The sequence below is a fragment of the Capra hircus genome, chromosome 5 (assembly GCF_001704415.2).
Source record: "Capra hircus breed San Clemente chromosome 5, ASM170441v1, whole genome shotgun sequence".
NCBI classification, from domain to species: Eukaryota; Metazoa; Chordata; class Mammalia; order Artiodactyla; family Bovidae; genus Capra; species Capra hircus.
The window spans coordinates 1,857,513-1,870,519 of NC_030812.1; the positions used below are offsets into that span (position 1 = coordinate 1,857,513).

At 39.8% G+C, this 13,007-nt stretch overlaps 1 protein-coding gene across 1 annotated transcript in view; it reads left to right on the top strand.

Annotated features, from left to right (window-relative positions):
* Nucleotides 1-13,007, top strand: part of TRHDE (thyrotropin releasing hormone degrading enzyme) — a 453,490-nt gene that overhangs the window by 140,371 nt on the left and 300,112 nt on the right. Inside the window, exon 3 of the mRNA XM_005679723.3 lies at nt 3,923-4,049. Within this exon, the coding sequence (XP_005679780.3) occupies nt 3,923-4,049 (127 nt within the window). The remainder of the gene's footprint in view (nt 1-3,922; nt 4,050-13,007) is intronic.

Here is a 13,007-nt window from a genome sequence, read left to right on the forward strand (position 1 = left end):
GTGCATCCATGTGTATGAAAGAGAGAGAGAGAAAAAAAGAGAGAACGATTGGGAGTTTGGATTTTAGACATGTTAAGTTTGAGATGCTTGTTCAGTATCCAAATGGAAATGTCCAGCGGGCAGTTGGAAGTCTGGAATTTTGGGGTAGGTCTTCAGCATCTCTATAGCATTTATAACCATGAGGCTTGCTGCTATCTTCAAAGGAGTAACTATAGGCAGAGAAATGAGGTCTATGGTTTGAAATCCAAGATCTTCCAATATTAAGAAGTGAGAGGAATGAGGGAGAGGATGAGGATGAATCAGCTGAGAGACTGAGAAGGAGTGATCAGTCAGATGGAAGGAAAGTAAGATTGACGTTAAGTGAAGGAAGCCTTTGAAAGAGGGGAGAGGATCCACTGTGTCAAATGCTGCTGCTAAGCATGTCGAAGACTGGGAGCTGATGGATTTGGCATCCTGGGGCCAGTAGTGACGTTGATGAGAGCAGGTTTGGTGGAGCAGTGGGAATAAAAGCTTTGTGGTGGCGAATGCAAGAGAGACTAGAAACAGGGAGTATAAATGGGCAACCACCCTGACTGTGACTTAGTCACTCAGCTGTGTCCGATTCTTGTGAGCCCATGGACTGTAGCCTGCCAGGCTCCTCTGTCCATGGGATTTTCCAGGCAAGATTACTGGAGTGGGTTGCCATTCCCTTCTCCAGAGGAACCTCCCCAGAGTCCAGGAGATACCTATTATCTCAGGCTAAGTGATGCTTTTCATTTTGAAAATTTTCTAATCGTATGTGAATTCTAACTATATAAAAGGAAAGTAAGGAAAAATGTTAATTCTAACTATATAGAAGTAAAGTAAGTTATGTTAATTCTAATGTTAATTCTAACTATATAGAAAACTCTTTCAAGGACTTGATGGAAACCATAGCTGGAGGAAATATAGTCAAGAAAGATTTTTTTCTTAAACATAGGAAATGATACAGAGTATTTGCTGATGAAAAGGATCCAGTATGGGAGCCTAAATTGGTGATACAGGACATGAAGGGGAGAATTTTGAGAACAATGTCTTTGAAAAGGCAGGAAGGATAGACTATGATATGGCCTTGGACAGGAGCTCAGTCCTTTGCAATGGGTTCTATTAAATTACAGGAGGTCAGGTTGTAATGGGAGGGAAGGCAAAATGCAGTTAAATTTCTCACATTGTATTTTGCCATTGATTAGTTTGGTTCTCCACATTGTGAGCCTCTTAAGAGAAGTAAGACTAAATGCTTTGTTTACTTTGTGGCAGAAATTTTTATTGTTATATTCCTACTCTCTAGTTCAATGCCTGGCGCACAGCAGATATGCGATCAATGTTTAAATGAACAGATGAAGACAGTGTACTAAAGATGGGTATGCTTCTCACTTAAATTGGATCATTTCCATCAAATCTTGACAACTAGATTAATTTAATTGTGCATCTCTTGTCTGGGCCTATAGATAGCTTGACTGACTGGTAGAGTTGACTGATAGGAATGGCCATGTTTCTACTAAAATCAGTGATGTTTCTTAGGAGTAAAATTAATGACCTTTTGCTGCATTATTTTGCAATGGTCCTGGTTATGGTTTGCATATGAATTTACTATTTACTTCACCTTGAACCTTCTGAAAACTATCTATTCTCCTCAGTATCCACCTGGCACTTAGAGTTTACCATTCATTGGGCAGGTATCCTTACCTGTTACTTTTAATTTACATATGAATAGGAAGGTCTTTGAGAATGGGAATTCCACCTTTATTACTTTTTGTTCTCAGTAATGCTTTGAACTGTCTCTAATTATAGAACCTGTCTTTTTCATCACTAAGTTAAAAAGGCTTAGTCCAGGCCCAGGTGCAAAACAGGTGCCAAATAAATATTGAGGGAACGAACGCAGGCGTGACCGATTCTCGTCTGTGGTGTGTGCTGTCATGCACAGGCCAGGCCTCCTTTCCGTCTGGGGTGCTTATCCCCCAGCTCTCGCTGTTCTGCTTCTAACAGCTCACGTCTGAAGTCTTCTCCCAAGGGCTGTCCTTGAGCCACTGGAACTATGTCATCCAGATGCTCCGAAAGCAAACTCCCAGAATTTAATGCTTTCCCCCTGGGAACCAGCATCCAATGACTGAGGGGCAGGAATATGGGAGCTCTCTCGCTTCAAGGCAGCACCAACTTGCCAGTGCAATTTACAAGCCAGGACTCCCTGTAGGGTTAGGCCGAGGCCAGGACTTCACTTGAAATTGCACCCTTGCTTGGCTTTGTATGCTTTCTTATATTGCTTCCCTTGCTCCCTTGTAGGTTTGCCCTTGAGGACACTTCCTTAATAAATCACCTGCACACTCATGTTTTCCTTAGGACCTGCTTTTGGGGAATTCAAGGCCTTTCATGTTTATAAGCAGTTGATGTCAAGGGTAGCAGATCACGACCTCTGTCTCTCTGAGTGTCAGGTTCTGCTGTTGCAGATGGTGTTTCCTGATAGTTTGTGGTTTCATCCTCCTGCCAACCCAAACTGCAGGTGACTGCAAACAACATTTGATATTTCATTTGACTGTCAGGTGAGAAGGCATTTCACAATTTCAGTAAATAATAGTCATTGAATTTGGTGAGTATATTGTTGAATTATAGATCTTTCTAGCAAAGTCAGAATGTATTTTTCTTGACATTTTGCTCTTTTTGATTACACACATCTCTGTTCTTTTTCCTGAAGCAAGAATAATAAAGAGTTAATTGTAAAATCAATTTTTATATGATTGAGTACAGCTTTCTTTTGTCTTCCTGTTGTATATAAATATCCATTTCCCCATACAGAGTCATCTATTTACGTTTTTAGTGATTTGCAAAGATCTTTTATCTGTAAAATGGGATTGGAAGTAATGTGTTTTAGGACTGAAAAGTACTTTAGCAACCAGCTGGTGGCCAATGCCTTCATTTAATAAAGGAGAACTTTTGAGACTGGAAGAGGTTAAGTAATTTGTTCAATATCACACAGCTTAGTTAGCAGCAGAGTAGGAATAAAACCCAACTCCTGGGCTGCAGGGATCTCCACTGCTCCACAAAGCACATATTTCTTATTCATAGAATTGATATGAGGATTAGGGACCACATCTGTGAAAAATAGATTTAGCCTTTGGAAAGAAAGATGCTGGATAGCTTTATGAAAGCTTTAAGAAAACTAATCTCATTTTAACCTTTTCTGTACAGTTGTTAGTTTTGTTCAGTTTTATGTTATTTGCCTCAGGCTCCTTTTGGCCAAGGACTAGATAATACGCAATGCTTGATTTGAAAATCAATATTAAGTATCTGGATTGTGTTAGAAATATGAATTATTTCAGCTGGTTTTGAAGCCTGGGAGCAGTTGCCTTCCTCAAGACAGCCTTCCAGAATGGCAATCATTTGTGTACAAGAAGAGTTTTCTATTCCTGTTTTGCATATTGAGAATAAGGACAGTTGGATAGTTGGTTCCAAAGAAAAGTAGAAGCATAAATTAGTTTTTTGTTCAGCCTGGTAATACTTCCAAAGCTTGTTGCAGTATATCTTTAACAAACCATGAATTTTCTCTCCTGCCGAGTCACCACATCCTGCCTGCTTTCAGCATAGTCAGGGAACCATTATACTAATCCACCATACCTTCCTATCTCTAGCAAGCACATGTAAGTGATAACTTTGAATATTTATTTTGATGCAAGGTGTATAAATCTTCTCTGTGTCAACTTGTAAAGCTGGGAAATTGTGACTTGCTCAACGTGGTTACTTCAATTGTTTAAGTTTGGTTCTTTCAGTCCCAGCGTGCTTTGATATATGAACAAGAATGCTGCTTAATTTTTGTAGTATTTGAAGTGATTTGTGTAGATTCATACATACAGGGAAGATAAAATTTGAGTATCAAAAGGCTAAAGTAACTTTTATATATACTTTAAATTAGGTACGCTTGTATGCAAGACCCGATGCTATCAGAAGAGGATCCGGGGACTATGCGCTCCATATAGCAAAGAGATTAATAGAATTTTATGAAGACTACTTTAACGTGCCCTATTCCTTGCCAAAACTAGGTAAGAATTTTCTTGGTTATTGTGTTGGAAGGACTCCTTGAAAGTGGAATTTCTTATTCATGCATGTATCTGAAACATTCCAAGGGTTTTATTTTTAGAGAAGATGAGAACAGAAAATAGTTTCTTCTGAAGAGGTAAAATAAAATTTAGTGTTTCTCATGGGAATTAAGAAAGGCATTATGGAACTTTAAGCTTCCAAAAGATAACCCAAATAGCTAATTTGTTGAATAAGTACTATGGAAGGATGTTTGCCAACATCTCATTTAATCCTTGTAACTGCTCCGAGGGTAGGTACTGTTAGAATACTTTCCACATAAGGGAATTGAGACTTGGGAGTCTCAGTTCACTCAGACAGCCAATAGAAAAGGAGCTGGGATTTCAAGCTAGGTCTTGATGATTCCCAGAACTATTCAGTGTTTTACACTAAGAAGGCACTCGTTGATTGGTTTCTGTTTCCTAATTCTCAGATGTCAGACTTGAATTTACTGGTTATCCCTTAGATTATTTTTATTCAGTCAGTCATATTTTGAGTCCACAGTTATAGTAAGTAGAATAAAAGCAAGAGACAAGGAAAATTGCAATGATGGAGATTGTATTCACATGTCTTTCTTTTACAAAGAGAGTAAGTTCAATAATTATTTGTTATATGAATAAATGAATGAATTTTGTTGTCCTAATTTGAATGAAACTGCTGCTTTTGCAGGGGGTGAACTATGATGTTCCAGGAAGTTAGAAAGGGTGTAGTATATATATATATATATATATAGTATATATATATATATAGTATATATATATAGTATATATATATCTCACTTCAATTCAGTTCAGTTCAGTTGCTCAGTCATATCTGACTCTTTGCGACTCCATGAATTGCAGCATGCCAGGGCTCCCTGTCCGTCACATATATATCTCCTATATCCATTAGAAATGCTGAAGTGATTTTTGCTTCTCAGAAAACCTGTTTTGAAATATTACATCGTCACAGTTTGTTGTTCCCCATCCACTATCCTTCTCAGGAACATTGTTAATCAACATCTACATACGAGTTATCACTTACTGACAAAAATAAAGTACTTACCTGATCAAAAGTATTAACATTTGAACCACAAGTTCTTCTCTCTCTCTGGAGATGGGCCTGTTTCACTAAAGTAACTGTCTGCTGTGTAGATTTAGTGGTCTTACCATCAGTGATTCAGAAAATAGAATAATTGATGTTGTTGTCAATGAGTGCAGCATACAGTGTTAATGAGTGATGGTACAAAATTCTGAGGTCTTTTGAAACATGTAACCTTACAATCCCTAAGCTTTGCTTTCAAATTTCTAAACAAATTTTTATTTCAAATAAGATCTGTGTTTTGTTTTGCTCTGCCTTCTTTATTCTCCCCTCAATATCAACTCCCCTGTCAGGATCTGTTGTACTGAAATCTCCCTGGTGGGCACCCAAGGCAGAAAGGAAGAGCTGACCCCATCTGCACGGGGCGGCACTGTTCTTCTCCTCCAGGTGAAGCAGTCTGGGGACGTCCCAGCCTGACCCTGATGTGAAATCCACCAGTGCTTGTGCCGCACATTCAGCAAGAGAGATAGAACGTGGATCTTTGTCCTCTTCGGACCGGTAATCGGTAGAGGAGCTCAATTGATAACTTCGGGGGGTTCCCTGTGACTGGCTGCTTGCAGCAGGAAGCATTCTGTTCCTCTCTTTCCCTCACGATTGAACTATGTGGGCTTTCATCCATAGAAAAGAGCTGTGTTCACTGTTACTATTACTTGGTAAGCTACCTTATGGCATATATAATTGAATGATTTGACTTACCCCAGCACACTCCTTTTTATGTATCTAGGGGAATTTCCACAGCCCCTGCATTTTGTACATTTTCTCTTAAAGCTCTACTTTTTAAGTATACCTGTGGATATTTAGAGCTACATATTAATAGATTTGTAAGTATGCTTTCCAAATACTCCCTACATAAAAATTCTGAAGCACAGAAGCATTTGGACAAATCCTTACTTTTTATCCCCCTTGGAGAAGGAAATGACAGCCCATTCTGGTCCTCTTGTCTGGAGAATTCCATGGGCAAAGGAGCCTGGCAGGCTACAGTCCATAGCATCATACAGAGTCAGACAGGACTAAAGCCACCAAGCAGCAGCAGCAGCAGCAGCGTAGCATATCAAATGAAGATAAGTGCCAATTAAAATAAAGCAAGGGCTTCCCTGGCGGTCCAGTGGTTGGGAGTCCACTTTGCAATGCAGGGGATATGGGTTTGATCCCTGGTCTAGGGTGATCCCACATGCTATGGGGCAACTAAGCCACGTGCGGCAACTACTGAGCCTGCACTCCAGCGCCCTCTAGCCACGACTACTGAGATGAGAAGCCGAAGTTCCTGAAGCCCACGCGCCCTGGAGCTGGTGCTCCACAGCAAGGGACGCCACCGCAGTGAGAAGCCCCTGCACGCACCTGGGGAGCAGATCCCGCTCACCACGACTAGAGAAAGCCTGCACACGGCAACGAAGACCCAGCCCAGCCAAAAGCAGACAAATAAAAAAGAGAGATAGAGTGTAGGGGTAGGAAGTGTGGGGAGCAGATGGGGCATGGAGAAAAGACTGAAGTTTTTAAACGAGGGATATTGAAAGCTTTATTGGGAAGCTGACTTTGGAGCAGAGAACTTAAGGGAGTAAAGGGGTAAGCCAAGGGGATATGGGGCAAGGACTCTAGCCAGAAGGAACACAGTGCCCAGATTTTGAGATGGGGACTTTCATGCATTTGAGGAATGGCAAAGAGGCAAGTATAACTGGAGGAGAGTGATTTAATGGGTTGAGAAATAGCAGATGAGGTCAAGGAGTGATGAGTGGGTGACAGACATAGGGCCAGCAGGCTGTGGTAAGGATTTTAGTTTAGTTTTTTTTTTTTTTAATAAGATGGAGATTTATTGTTCAGTTTTGAGCAGAAGTATTACATTATCTGGTTTCTGTTATAAAAGTGTATTCACTAGGTTGAATACACTGTAGGGCAATGGTCCTCCACCGAGGGTGATTCTCTCCCTCAGAGGCACTTGGTAACATCTGAAGACGTTTTTGTTTCTCATAACTCAAGAGGGACTGCTGGAGTACTACTGGCATTTAGTGGGTAGAGACTAGCGGTGCTGCTAAATGTCCCACAGTGCGCATGACAGTCTCCCACACCAAGAGCTATTAATAATGGCTGAGATGGAAAGACCTGTTGTAGGGAGAAAGGACAGAGACATGAAAACCAGCTAAGAGGCTATGGCAAAATGCAGGCACAGTTTGATAGTTGCTTGGACTGGGATCTTAAGAGTGAGATAGAAGTGGTCCAATTCTAGGCATATCTTGGAAGGAGAGACAGCGATGAGCCAGATGTGAGGGAAAGAGAGGTACTGTGAGTGCTTCCAAGATTTTGTGCCTTATAACTAGAAGGATGGAATTGTCATTTACTGAGAAAGAATTGTGGAAAGAGATCATTCTAAACATTTAAGTGGCAGCTTGATGTTTCTAGGAAATTCAAGTAGACAGTTGAATTTATGAATATGGAAATTGGCTGAGGAATCCAGCTAGAGACACGCATTTGCCAGTGTGTTATGATGGATAAAACTATGAGGCTGGATGGGGTCACCAAGGTTGTGAGAGCAGGTAGAAAGAGAACAGGAGCAAGGAAGGACTGACCTGATGTTTAGAGGTTAGATTTGGAGCTTGAGAAGGGCTCTGGGGAGGAAGCAACTGATTAAGACACTAAAGAAACAGGTATATGAGATGTTTCCAGGCATCTAGTGAAGACAGATGAGGACTGAGAATTGATCATACCCTGAGGCTACCATGTGAAAGTAACTAGTGACCTTGGCAGGAGTGGTTTTAGATCAGAGGCCTGATGGGTGTGTTCAAGAGCAAATAGGGGTGCCCTGGGGAGAGGATGCAGAAACTAGAGACTGAGTGCAGATCACAGACCAGCATTTCTGAAAATTCCCCATGGAAGAGTTCTAATGGACAAAGAGAAATATTTGTGTTTTAAAAATGCTCACCTCCTGATAAGCACTGTTTCTGTGAACAGATCACTTCCTCACCTCATATGTTGTTCCTGTCCCAAGCTACATCAAGGAGAACTTGCCTCTTTCTTTGATTTGCATTAGAAAACACGGAGAGGAAACACACGGATAAGAACACTCTCCACCAGCTGACCTGACCCTACTGAAGGTTTGCAGAGATGTGTGTAAATGTGAATGTCAGGGTGTTAGACATTGCAAAATCTCAAAACAAACCTTTAAAACCTAATACTGAATCCTTCTTTTCTTAAAAATATCCCTTTGCTGTTCTATCATAAACTCAGCAATGTCTTCTCTCTTCCCAAATTCTTGTTCGTTTCTAATGCTGAACAGTTTACGCTTCTCTGCCACTGTATCATCTCATATTAGCTCATCTCTAAGGATTTAAGTTTCACTACAAGTAATTTCTCAGAGTAGTTCCCCAAAAGAAATTCTGATGCTTGCCGTTAGAACAAGATTGATTCTCCTTGTTGCATAACAATATTCCTGTAACATTTTAAAGCCCAAATAGGCAGCCAGTGCGTGCTGTGTTAGAGTTTGTTTTTAAATCTATTAGATAACTGAAACTATATTAGGCATCCCTGCTGGCTCAGACAGTAAAGAATCTGCCTGTATTGCAGGAGACTCGGGTTCAATCCCTGGTCCAGAAAGATCCCTTGAAGAAGGAAATGGCTACCTGCTCCAGTGCCCTTGCCTGGAGAATATTCTTATTCACGGAGAATACCATGGACAGAGGAGCCTGGTATACTAGTCTAAGGAAACTTATACTGATACTATAGTATTTGTATAAAGTTTGTAGAGATTTTCTCTTCATTACTGCTAAGTTGTAATATAAGGTGTAGCGTCTACTTGATACAGTGAAACAAGACTTTCTATAGCTCTGTGCCCTATTTTCTCGAGAACTCTCTGAGGCATGGAGGTTTATTTTAAAAGATGGTTGTTGTAGACATATAAAGAATTAACTTATCTTTCCTGCTATCTTCAAAACAATTGAACATAACTACAAAAGCAAATGGGCTTATGTTTATTAAGTGTGGGCCGTGCTTAAAGGCTTTGCACCTTTTAACCTGTTTAATCTTTACTACAGACTTTTGAGGCTGTTATTTTTTCATTTTCCAGGTGACAAAATTTAAGCACTACATTGCTATGTTCTTGAATCACACAGCAGGAAATAGTGGATTTGTAATCCGAAACCATGTTTTTTAATTCCAGAATCTTAAGAATCTGGTGAAACAGATTCCCGAAATTTTGAGAATTCAGAAATTAAAATCTAAGTCACCTTGCTGCTGCTGCTGCTGCTAAGTCGCTTCAGTCGTGTCCGACTCTGTGCGACCCCATGGATGGCAGCCCACCAGGCTCTGCCGTCCCTGGGATTCTCCAGGCAAGAACACTGAAGTGGGTTGCCATTTCCTTCTCCAATGCATGAAAGAGAAAAGTGAAATGAAGTCACTGAGTCGTGTCCAACTCTCAGCGACCCCATGGACTGCAGCCTACCAGGCTCCTCCGTCCATGGGATTTTCCAGGCAAGAGTACTGGAGTGGGGTGCCATTGCCTTCTCTGAAGTCACCTTAATAAACTAAGTAATTTGATTGCTAGAGGAATAATGGAATAGCTATTTTTGTCAATTTCATGTTCATGTTAAAAAGTGATATGTGGTTCTTAGAGAAAATTTGTTTAAAAAAGAGGCGTGACTTAACAGTCTCTTTACCAGAAGATGTGTATTTTAAATGTTTTTCTCATGGTGGACTTTTTAAAAGTCACTTAGATGGCAGATAAAGTGACTCAGATTTCTATTGGAATATTTTGTTATTCATCCTATTAAATTTCCATTAATTATGGAAGTAGTTTTCAGTTTTCTTTGCTGTTACTGTATAGTTTGTAAATCAGTACATTCTATAAAGGAGTTTGTTTGATTATTTCTTTTAAGGACAACATGCTTTTATGAAGAATGTATTACTTTCCTGGCACACTGCTATACTTGTAGAGGAAGCATAGTTATTTTGTAAGAAGAATTTCTGGCTTCAGGGAGGTTGTGGTTTTATGAAGGAGAGAATATGATATTTATAGGAATGAATGGATTAGAGACTCACACTATATGGAATATAATTAAGCTCCAAAATTTTGTAGGGCAAAAATGTAGAACCATGTAGTTAAGGCTGTGGGATCATTGCAATGCTGTAGGCATGGAATGCGCATAAAAAGAACCTTCATCTTTACTTGAGTTCTGAAAAAAGAAGCAACTTTAGTCAGAGGTGGAGAAGAAAGGGGAGAAGTCATTTTGAGAACTGTGTGGTAGGGAAAGCCATGAAGTCTGTTTTTCTATAATGGAATAGAGAAGCTACTGGATAACTTGCATTACTGAACTTCATGAATAAGAAAGGTTAGCTTATTGTGGTGTTGATGATGGAGGTGGTGTTGATGATGGAGGTGGTGTTGATGATGGAGGTGGTGGTGATGATGGAGGTGGTGGTGATGGTGATGAGGGTCAGGATTTGCTATTTGTGAGTAGTAAAACTTTGGAGTTTTTTTCCTTCATAAAATATTTGTCTTGACTGCTGTAGATTTCACTCTCTGTGATTATATATCTTTTTTCTTTAAGTAGTGGGTACATTTGAGGTGATAGTCATTTAATACTATTCTCATTTTAATTGTATCAATTCATCTCATACTTGAGTTATCATTAGAGATATAATTTTTAAAATTGTGACTTTTCTTACCTTCTTTTTGATTAGGTAAATATTGAGTAGTATATATATGTTTCATTGATAGCTTCAAGTAATACTACTTTTTAAAATAAAATCTCTAGAGGCTCTTTTTTTTTGTTTATATTTATTTTTAATTGGAGGATAGTTGCTTTATAATGTTGTGTTGGTTTCCGCTGTACAGCAATGTGAATCAGCTGTAAGTATACACATATTCCCTCCCTCTTGAGCCTCCACCCCCTCATCCCTCACCCCCTCCCCTATCCCGCCTCCAAACCTGCCCCTCTAAGTCATCACAGAACACCCAGGTGAGCTCTCTGTGTTGTCCAGTAACTTCCCACTAGCTATCTATTCTGCACATGGTCTTTATATAGTTTGATCTAATTATGTATAATGTCTGTTCACTCCCAAAATGTTTTCTTCAATCAGAATTCCTAAAAATAATTGAATATACACTGGAGCTATTTAATGGTATGGTTTCTTGATGGGAACTAACATAAAGGTCTCTCTGTGGGTTAACATTACTAGTGCATTTTTTAGGGAATCAGATGAGGCAGTTCTTTGCCTTCTAGTTTACTAAGTGCTGTAGAGAAGTGAGTTTCTTCAAATGACTATCCTTTTCCTTCCTCTTAGGAATCATATAAATATGCTCTCCCATTTATGAAGGTAATTTATTTCTGAGAAACCTTTCACGTGGTGATTTTCTCATCAACCCAAAGAGCAGTTATCATGCCTTTTAATGGAAAATATTTTTTATATGTTGCTAACCTTCATTCTGACAACCATTTGTGCTGAAACAACACCAAACCCTATTAAAATGGACACAGTTACTTCAATATTTAACAATTATTTTAACACAGTTTAACAAGGCATTTTCCCCTTCAGTAATTATTCTATAATATGGCCATTTAGCCATTCTTGTTAAGCTGTTTTGCAGCTATTATGTGCTGTACACGTCTAAGATTGTACTAGCAAGCAAACCATATATACGATGCTCAGTGTTTATGATATTCAATTACTAATGCAAAATAGAAATAAACAAATCAATGAAAACAGTGCATTTTAGTGGGAATGATGCATGAGATTGTTACTGCTATAAACTAGCAAACTACAAGTACGCTAGATGGAGTGCAACACAAACCAGCTATAGAATTGAATTAACTAATTAAGTCAACAAGCATTTATTGAGTAGTTACTATGTGTGTTGTACTCAGCAATGGATTTTAAATGGCCTCTTCCGTTAGAAGCTTACAGTCTAGTGGAAGAGAAGTTTTTCATTATTTAGCTAGTTTGCAATATTGTGACATGTTCAATTTGTTTACCACCCACCTCCCTCCTTCCCTAGTTTTAAAAATTTCAGAGCTTCACAATTTTGGATTTACTCCTAAGTATAAATTTTCACTAATTTAATTAAGGTTTTTGCGAAAGATTTTTTTATCCTGAAAACAAATGCAAGTTTAGAAAGTGTTTAACTTAATCAGAACTTAGTTATAGAGGCCTCCGAAGCATTATTTTACATATTACAGCAGAAGTAGTTGGGCCTTTCAGTTATGCTCTTAAACTAGGAAATAGCTTTCAAAAAGTTGTTTGGATCTTCTTTGGATCTTCTTTGCTGTGTCAGGGCTCTCTCTAGTTGCCGTGAGCAAGGCCTGTTCTTCACTGTGATATAGGTTTAAGGTTTAGTTGCTCAGTTGTGTCCGACTCTTGTGAGCCCATGGCTACAGCCCACCAGGCTTCCCTGCCCATGGGATTCTCCAGGCAAGAACACTGGAGTGGGCTGCCGTTTCCTTCTCCATCATTGGGATGTAAGGGCTTCTCATTGTGGCGGCTTCTCTTGCTGCAGAGTGCAGACTCTAAGCACGCAGGCTTCAATAGTTGGGGTACACAGGCTTAGTTGTCTCATGGCGTATGAGGTCTTCCTGGACCAGGGATCGAACCTGTATCTCTTGCACTGCAAGGTGGATTCTTAACCACTGGACCACCAGAGAGGTCCCAGGAAATACCTTCTTTCAGCATCTTCTTGTGTCATTCATCATTGCACCAGCCTTGTGCCGTGTGGTCTGCTTTCTTTCCTGGTAATGTGGCTGGTGCTGGTCCAGTCATGGGCGCCTTCTCCTTTGGTACACCTGGCCCCATCCTCTCTCATTTGCTCAAAGACATCCCTTCAGCAGTTCTCTCTTCTCCTTCCTGTATCTTCAGTTCTCCCG